The 9,364-nt window shown below is 65.8% G+C and overlaps 1 protein-coding gene across 1 annotated transcript; it reads right to left on the bottom strand.

The window, feature by feature from the left end:
- Positions 1–1,093: 1,093 nt before the first annotated feature.
- On the bottom strand, positions 1,094–3,671 carry LOC119250508 (mas-related G-protein coupled receptor member X1-like). Its single transcript, XM_037518250.2, has 2 exons — positions 3,610–3,671; positions 1,094–2,058 (listed from the first exon to the last, which is right to left on the bottom strand). The coding sequence occupies exon 2, from the start codon at positions 2,033–2,035 to the stop codon at positions 1,094–1,096; it is 942 nt and encodes a 313-aa protein (XP_037374147.1). The 5' UTR covers positions 2,036–2,058; positions 3,610–3,671.
- Positions 3,672–9,364: the final 5,693 nt, after the last annotated feature.

The raw sequence follows: 9,364 nt of genomic DNA, 5'->3' as shown, positions 1-9,364 counted from the left end.
AGGGAGAAACTAGAGCGTCCCCCACAACCAGCCGCCCCACCCCCGCTCTCCACATCAACAGGACGGGAGCCGCCCCAGGCCACAGTCCGGCCCCTGGGGTCCTCCACAGTGTCCAGGGCAGGGCAGACTGCGGGCCAGGGGCCCACGGCTGGGCGGAAGGAGGGGTGAAAACACTGTGGGCCTACCTGGCAGGTCCATATTTGGAAGGCTAGAGCACCCCACTTTCCTGTCCTCTTTAGGAGACACTGATATTAACTCCCCCCAGAGTGGGTGGGCATCTTCTGCCCCTGCCCCTGCAAAAGGTGCCGCCTGTGCAGACACAGACCCTCCGTGCTGGGCGGGGCACTAGGAGTGGGCGGGAGTCTCTGGGGTACAGGGACCTCCGAGCGGCAGGGGTGAGCCTGAACACGCGTCTGTGGGTCCCGGGGAGCAGGGAGGAGGCTGCAGGGAGCGGGGACTCCGCCGGGGGTCTCAGGAGGAGGAGGAGAGCGGGCTCTGCGGGGGTCGCGCACGTGGCGTCAGGGCTTGGACAGGGACACACAGGGCCCCAGACAGACGGACCGAGGACGGGGGCTCAGGCCTGCGCCAGGCGCCGAGAGACCTACAGAGCAGGTCCAGGACCCGCTCCGGGAACAGGGGGCCGCACCCCTGCCCTGGAGGGGGCTCTGCAGGGGCAGCCCCTGAGGGAGCGCAGAGCCCAGACTGCGGGTCCAGAGGGAAAGGCCGGGGCACCCTGTGTGAGGACATCCCTGCCCGCGGGCCTGGACGCCTCCCCTGGGGCCGAGGGCGAGGAGGTCAGACGACACCCCGGGGAGGAAGCTTCCCGTGGAAGATGCAGGGATGGAAAAGAACACGGCTCGAAGGCCAGCGGGCTTTGGAAAATCAATGAAATGTTTTAATATCTGCGACCATCTACCAGCTTCGTTCTCGTGAGGAATTGCTGAAGAGCTCCAGCGGGAGCGCAGATCTTTATGAATGACAACTCCTGCCACAGGTCAGGCCCTGGGGCCCCACAGAGGACCCCCTCCCCGGGGCTCAGGTGGACACCGTGGTTTCCCCGAAGATGGGGGAGCCCCTCAGTTCAGCCCCCTCCTCATCCCTCAGCGCCCGAGGAGCACGTCTCGGAGGCGGGCCCTGCCCGGCCGCTGCCCGTGCCTCCCGACAAGAAGTAAATGATGGGGTTCACCAGGCTGTTCAGGACTGAGAGGATGCGCAAGATGGGCAACAGCGTGCCCTGATAGGGCAGCGCCGGGGCGAGGACATACACGGTGGCGGCCACAGTGTAGGGCAGCGCCAGCAGCAGGAAGGCCAGCACCTTGAGCAGGACGGTCACGTAGAGCCGGGTGGGCGGTCTGCGCAAGGAGATGCAGCGGGCCCGGAGGAGCAGCGTCAGGCCCGACGCACACAGCAGCAGGAAGGTGGTGGCCACCGCCACGTAGTAGATGAAATGCAAGCTATGCCGTGGCAACCCCACAAAGTGCACACACAAAAGCCATGTTATCACCCCACACAGGGACAGCGCCCAGATGAGGCCGCACACCACGGAGGAGAGGCGGGCGGGCCGGCGGCACCGGTGCCAGAGGGGCCAGAGCACGGAGACGCAGCGCTCGGCGCCGATGGCCACGAGCAGGCCCAGCCCCGCCAGGTACGAGGAGAGGGCGAGCGGGTCGACGAGCCAGCAGAGCACGTGTCCGTGGAGACGCAGGAGCAGCAGCGTGAGCAGGACGCTCCTGCTCAGGAGGAAGGCGGCGTCGGCGCAGGCCAGGTGGAGGACGTAGACGGAGAAGGGGGTCCTCTTCCCGCGGAAGCCCAGCAGCCAGATGACGGCCCCGTTCCCCGCCGCGCCGCACGCGCTGACCAGCACCGTCACCAGGGAGAGGATGTTGTAGAAGTGGACGAAAGGCAGGTCCTCGCCGCCACAGGACGAGCTGCTGGTCGACGTGTTTGTGGCTGTGTTTGGTGTTGATGGGGTCACCCATCTTCTTGGGATTATGATGGGGAAGTGGAATATTTGTTTTGAGGGTTCAGCTGCCATCGCTGGCCCTGGGCAGGCTCACCCTGTGGACGGAGAGGGGGGAGGGGCCAGTGCCTCTGAGGTCAGGGGGCGTCTCTGCCCCGACTCCAGCTGCAGACCCCCCACGACACTCGGGCCAGGACCAGGGGAGCGCATGGGGGGACCCCAGACCTGCCGTCCACCGAGACGCAGCCCCGGGAGCTGGGCCGGCCTGACCAAGGTCCAGTCTCTCCTGAGCCCCGAGAGGTCCTGCCCCGTCTCTCCAGGGCCCGGACAGAGCCTGGGCCGGCGCCTCTCACCGGCTGCACCAGGCTGGGTCCCGCGGTCCCGGGGTCAGGTCTCCCTCGGCTCGGCTCCTCCACACGCCTCTTCTCTTGAGTGAACTGCAGATTTTTTATTCTATTGTGGACACCAGAAAAGGGCAGGTTTTCAAATAAACGTGGGCTCCACCACAGTTGTGTGAGCAGGACACGTCACAACGCAATCACGACTTTCGCCTTCAGTTGCTCTCATGCTCGGGCACAGCGTGGTGAGGCCACCCTCAGCGCTGCTTCCAGCCCAGTGGCCCACACACTCCCACACAACCCGTGCACATGCACACACACCCTCCATAATACACGCTCATGCACACACATGCGCCCATGCACACGCATCCCCACACCGCAGCACACCCCCATGCACCACCAGGAACACACACTTGCACTTGTGTGCACACCCGTGCACACCCATAGACACACCCATCTGCACACCCGGGCACACATGCCCGTGCATACCCATGCACACACCCACGCTCACCGCCCTGCACACGCAGGCACATGCCATGAAGACTGCATAAAGGGCACTGCCATAAAAGACCGCAGGGCAGCAGGCTCTGCCCTAGCCCGTGGGGAGAGGAGCCGGGGCGTCTCCTGTTGCCTGTGCCTGGCCCGTGTGGGGCGGCCGGGGAGTCGCACAGACCCGTGTCCAGCACAGGGGACGGTCCCTGAGCAGAGTCACTCGCGGTTCTCAGGGGACGTCGGGTCACAGGGCCTGCAGGGCGGCACTAGCTGGTGTGGGGCGTAGGGCAAATGTTGGGGCTGCAGCTTCTTCGGGGCTCCGCAGGCTGAGGGTTGGGGTCTGAGAAATCTCAGGGAGCAGGACGGGGACCCGCCCGTGTGTCACCCGATGGGGGTGGAGACAGTGGCTGACTGGGGCCCAGTGGGAGGCTGTGGGCTCCGGGGAGCTGCTCTGGCCTCAGGCCTTGCTGGCTGCGCAGCTCCCCTGCAGGAATGGCCACCGGGCGGGCGTCCCTGGGGGCCAGCGGGGCCTGGGTGAGAGCCCCAGACACCCGGAGGGCAGGGACCCTCGGGGGCGGGTGTGTCGGGGCAGGGCCCGGGTCTGAGGCTGAGCCCCCTGCCCTCCCTCATCCCTCCTGGCTCCTGGATTGGGGTGTCCATGGCAGGGAGGGGTTCCTGGGGGCCGCCTGCCTCCTCCCGCCCATCCAGGCAGAGAACAGGGGTCGGGAGGCTGAGCAGCCAGGACCCTTCACCCCCCACGGCCCCCGGGACCAGCCTGGGTTGGGGTCGCCGGCTCCTGCCCTCCGTCCCCACACGTACCCGCGAGGTGGCTTCCAGGGCGATGGGGCTGTGGGGCAGGCGAGTCCTGAAGAGGCGGGAGCCTCTCCCTAATCACACCGCGTCCTGAAGCAGCCGCCTCAGAAAAAAAAAAAATGACACAACGGAAACCAGTGGATCCTGGAGGAAAGAACCAACCCTTTGAGGAGCAGAGGCCTGGCCGTGCGCTGCCCCCGAGCCCCCAGCCGCCGGGCCCGCCTGCCGCCGTTGTCTCGGGGCCGCTGCCCCCGTGCGTCTGGGCCGCACCCCACGCGAGGCCCGGCCAGGGGAGGTGGTCACTCTGCTCTCGGCCCCGCCCTCGGACCTCGCCCCGGGCAGCCGCGCGAGCCCAGCCGAGCTGCAGACCCGCGGGCAGGGCCCCTGAGCCCGAGGGCGGCAGCCGCTTCCTGTGCCCGGGGCTTCCTGTTCTGTCTGCGCGAGAAGGGGGGTCTCGGAGGAGGCGCCGAGCAGGGGTTCCCTCAAGTCCCGCCGGCCCTGTCCCCCGGCACCAGGCCCTGCCCTGGCCCTGGCCTCGGTGTCCCGGCTACACCGTCGTGGTTTCCTGGCCCTGGTCCCTGTGTCCTGAGCCCTTCCCACAGGACCCAGCCAGAGGTCACCCCGGATCAGGCCCCCCGGGACCTCCTTTCACCTCTGAAGACCATGTCCCAGGTGCAGGCGCGGAGCTGAGTCAGGGCTGGAGCAATGACTGGGGGACACAGTTCAGCCCCTCACCCCCCGCGAGGATGCTGGGAGGTGACTGGGGTGGGGAAGCCGTGGGGGCCCCTGTGCTCCCTGGGGGTGGCCGCCCGGGGTGCCCCGCAGGGCGCGGGCAGGGACAGACCTGCGGCCGGGAAGGGGGTCGGAGCTTCGGGGAAGTGAGACGCCGTGGCTGTGGTCGGGGCCGGGGAACCAGCGGCCTGATAAGGGGCCAAGAAAAGGGAACGGGCAGCTGCAGGCCTGTCCACACGTCAGGATTCAGAAAGAAACTCGAGTGTCCCCCACGACCCGTCCCCCACCCCGACATCGACAGGGCAGGAGCCTCCCCAGGCACAGCAGGCCCCCGGGGTCCTGCATGGGGTCCAGGGCAGGGCAGACGGCGGGCCAGGGGCCCAGGGCCGGGCGGAAGGAGGGGTGCAGACCCAGGGAGAGGAGATGCCCTCGTGGCAGCGTGGGGGGCAGGGCCGAGCCGCAGTTTCAGGGAGACAAGGGAGGGCGCTGGCATTACTCAGTGGACGGACAGCAAAGCAAAGTGTTTGTAAGAGCTGACCCCCTAAGAGGAGGTGAGGCTCCTGACCACGGCGGGGGCGGGGATGGCTCGGCAGGAAGAGGACCGTGAACAGGACGCGCGCGGGGCGGTCACCCGCCAGTTCGTGGCTCCACCGGGAAAGAGGAAAAGATTGTCGTGAGTTTGGAAAGGACTGTCCGCGGCGGCACAGCGGGGCGCCGGCGGGACAGCAGGCCCCGCGCAGGCGGGAGACCAGCCACGGCCGGGCTGCCCTGGGCACATGGTACCACGCACGCCCGCCAGCCCTTCTTGACTCCGGAGCTGAGTTTTCCCGCCACCGCGGCTGCCGCTCAAGTCGCTTCCGCCTGTGGCCGATCCTGATGGACTCCTGCAGGGACCCGTGACCGCGGCTTCGGCAGCACCGCCCGACAGAGACCCGGTGCCGGGCCGGCGGCCCAGGGCGGACCTGCCGAACGCGCACTCTGACCTTATAGATGCATGATCGCGCGGCGTCGGGGGGGCGGGCCGGCCCAGGAGAAAGATGGGGGGATCCGCAACTGTGCTCTCGGCAGCAGGGCTGCGGGGGACACGAGACCGCGGACCGGCTGTTCCTCATCTGCCCGACGGCCGGTGGTGGGATGGGACCCAGGCCCGACTCCCGGCCACGGTCCCGTCTTATCCCCACAGCGTCCGCCGGTCCGTGTCTGGGGCGTGAGGCCACATCAGGCAACGGCCCCCAGGGGGTCCCGGCCCTGCCTGGTGACGGGGCCCAATGTCCGGGGCCATCCGGCATCCTGCTCCTGCCGAATTTGAAAGCAGCCTTGTAGGGCCTGGGGTCGTGCGTTCTTCTCGGTCGGTGACTGATCGGGCTGTGTGGACCTTGACGGGGGGCCGGGCTGCCGGAACCAAGCTGGGCCGGGCAGGCCGTCGACGTCTGGCGACCCACACTTCAGTAACGCCTCTGTGGAGGGAGAGCCGGCAGAGCAAGGTGGGGTGGGCGGGCCACGGTGAGGACTGCAGGTGCCGGGGGGCGGTCACCCTCCTGAAGTGGGCGCCTTCATACAAGTGTCTGAGGAAAGAAGTCTCTGGACCCAAGGAGAATGGGGGATCTCAGAGGCCCCCTGAGTGTCTCCTCAGAGTCAGTCTCTGTCCTCAAGAAAGAGCCGTGAAGCGAAGCCGGCTCCTCGCACGGGCGAGACCTTGTTGGCCATGATCTTGAAACGCTGCAACCAAATTCCCTGTCAACCCCCTTGAATGAGCCCCAGTCAGACCCTCAGTCACAAACAACGAAGCACGTGGACCTTCGGGCAACGCGCTTGCTTCTGCTTGTTCTGGAAAGGTGGCCTCCCCCTCAGAGCAGTTCATGGAGAGACATTTCGCAGGGACGCTTCGATCATGGCTCTGAGCTGGATGACGAGCCTGAGACGAGAGGGGTGACGTGGATTCTGTTTAATGGGGAAACTGGGTTCAAGCCAGACAAGCATCCATCGGGGGCCTGGGTGGACCTGGGGCGGGGGGCGGGGGGTCACCGTCCTGCATGCTCAGGTGACTGTGGCTGCATTTTCCTCTGCGGTGGAGGCGTCCTCCCTCGGGGCAGCAGTCATTTGGGAGAAACCCACTCTGTGGGCCACCAGTGGGCGCTCGCCTTTCTTCCTGCCGGTGCCCGCAGAAGCAGAACTCACACCCGCCGGGCGCCTTCTCTCCTGCCGCTTCCTGGCGTGAGTTCAGGAAGACGCCCGCCCCACAGCGCGGGCTCTGCCCCACGGGCCGACGCCAAAGCCCACGGCCCCCACGGCCGAGCGGCAACGCCTGGGCGCCGGACCATCCCCTTGACGGCTGGGGTGCTGCACCCCACCAGAAAGGCAGGAGGGCGCTTCCCGCCAGGTCCACGAACCTCGGGTCACCGGGGGTCCTCGAGGAGACGAAATTGACCCAAACCCGCAGGGGTGGGGACTTTTGGGGGGACAACGAGGGCAACCAGAGCTGAAACTGTGGCTCTGGATGAGGCCAAGCGGATCGGAAGGCCGTGGCCGCCGCCGCGGGACGCAGCCGGGGTCCGAGAGGGTGCGTGCCGGGACACGGGTGTGGTCTGCGCAGGAGACGGAGGGCGAGTTCCAGCCGCCTCCTCGCCTGGGGTCTGGCGTCCCTTCTCCACCTGTCACTGGCCCATCTGACCCGTGGGCCCCACGGGGACGGCTCAGAGGCGGCTCTTGTCTTCTCTCGGGACAGCAGAACCCCGGCTTTTCCGGACCAGCGTGCGTGCTCGGCTGTGCCTGCGGCTCTCCGGCCCTCAGGGCCCCAGGGACATCAGCGGGATTTATTTATTTATTTATTTATTTATTTATTTAATTTTTTAAAGATTTATTTATTTATTTATCCAAACACTGGGTACAGTCAGAAGCGTGGGAGGGTGAGAGAATTCACCAGAGCCAGAGCGAGGAGCAGAACAGGCAGAAGGACCAAAGCACACCGCCATCAGCGGGATTTAAACTGCCGACGGGGGACCCATCAGACTTCCCCTGTGCCCCCCACTCCGCGGCACGGATCCTGCGATTCCCTGCCCCGCCGGTCTCAGCCGGTCTCTGGTGTCTCCTCAGACCTGCCCTTATCGGCACCCGCTTGGGCCTCCGCGCCACGGGAGGGGCAGCAGGGCTGCGTGGGGACCTTCCCCTCTGTGGCCAGGGCCCTTCACCTTTGGGGCCCCGGCACCCACTCCCGAGAGCGCTCCTTCTGCCAGCCCGCCTGTGCCCGGACGAGAGCCGCCAGCCCCGGCCGGCCTGCCAACACCTGCAGCAGGTGCTCCTCGCTGGGCTCTCCCTCCTCCCGCCCCCTGCTCTCCCTCCCCCTTCATTCCACCACCTTAAATTCACCCTCTTGGGTTTGAAATTCACCAATAAACAGTGAGCCCACAAAGCTCCATCCTACCCCCAAAAAGAGGAACCCCATGCCTGGGCCTGCCCCTCTCTACCAGCTCCCTGGGGAAATTCTAGGTCTCGCAGGTAGCAAAGCCCTTGCCGTGGGTGTTGGGGTCTTGCCTGAGGGCAGGCTGGGTCCTGGGAGGGGGGCGCCCAGCACGGTTCTGGGGCCGAGCCTGCTCGATTGAAGGCCTGTGGGGCCCGGGCAGAGCCGCCAGAGCAGCTGCCGCTGCTGGAGATGCTCACGGACACGCGTCTTAACACTGACAGTGCCGCGGAGTTGGGGTCACACAGATGACGGGGCTGCAGGGGCCGGGGGAACAGCCGTCGGCAGAATCCAGTCCCTGCATGGGGCTGGCTTGGCACCGGCCTCTGGACAGTGATGCAGGCCCGGTGCTGTGCACACCCAGGCACACCCGCCGTGCACACCCACACACACCTCCACACCCCCACACACACCTGCACACACCCGCTCACACGCGCACTCCAGGAGCAGAGACGTTTTACCCCGGGAGCTAAGGAAACACTTTGCTTGCTGGAAAGGAGCAGACGCCCGCGAAGCAGGCCCACGTCCGCTCGCTGAGCACCAAGCCCGGCCCCCGAGGAGCGGTGACGCCAGAGCAGGCGCAGGCGGGCACAGAGCGAGATCCAGGTCCCTGAGTCCACTCACCAGGGCCCAGTGGACACAGCAGACAGACGGACAGACAGAGGACGCGGGGCTGAGGCCCGTGCCAGGCGCCGAGAGACCCGTCTGAGCAGACCAGGACCTGCGAGAGAGTCAGATAACAGCCGGGAGGAAGCTTCTAGAAGGAAGATCGATGGGGGTTAAAGAAATGACCCTGGGAACAGTCTGCTTCAGAGACAAATGAGATTTTTACTCATTTTTTAAAAAAGATTTATTTATTTATACAAGCACTGGGTACAGTCAGAAGCGCGGGAGGGTGAGAGAATTCACCAGAGCCAGAGCGGGGAGCAGAGCAGGCAGAAGGACCGAAGGACACTGCTGAGGGGAGCAGCGGGCGGCAGGAGAGGTCTGCGCGCCATGCGGGACCCTCGCCAGCTGCCGGGGATCGAACCGGCCCTGCAGAGTCTGCCGGCAGCTTCACAGCCCAGCGCTCAACTGCTGCGCCACTGGGGAGGCCCAGTTTTACTCATTTTTACACCGAAGTTTTTTTTTTTTAAGATTTATTTATGCATCCAAGAGCTGGGGACAGGCCAGAGGCAGGGGAGGCTGAGAGGACTCACCAGAGACAGAGGAGGGAGCAGAACGGGCGGACGGACTGAAACACACTGCTGAGGGGAGCCGCGGGGAGACAGGAGAGTCTGCTGCACCCTGTGGTTTCTCTGGCCGGCCTGGGGTCAAACTCCTGCTGCAGAGGCCACAGACTGTTTCACAGTGTTGTGCTTAACCCCTTGCGTCACCAGGGAGGCCCATACACCCGAGTTTCATTCTCCCCAAGAATTTTTGCAAAATGCCCCAGAGGACAGATCTCTAAACACTGTAAGTCCACAGACAAGATCTTGGGACTCAGGGGGACACCTCGGTTTCTCTGGAGACGGAGGTGCTGCTCTGCTCAGGCCCCTCCTCCTCATCCCTCAGCGCCCTCTGGAGCACGTC

The sequence above is a fragment of the Talpa occidentalis genome, unplaced genomic scaffold (genome assembly GCF_014898055.3).
Source record: "Talpa occidentalis isolate TD23 unplaced genomic scaffold, MPIMG_talOcc4v2.1 talOcc4.17, whole genome shotgun sequence".
Lineage (NCBI taxonomy): Eukaryota > Metazoa > Chordata > Mammalia > Eulipotyphla > Talpidae > Talpa > Talpa occidentalis.
Note: the sequence above shows the minus strand (reverse complement) of the source record. Positions and strands in the feature narration are given on the sequence as shown.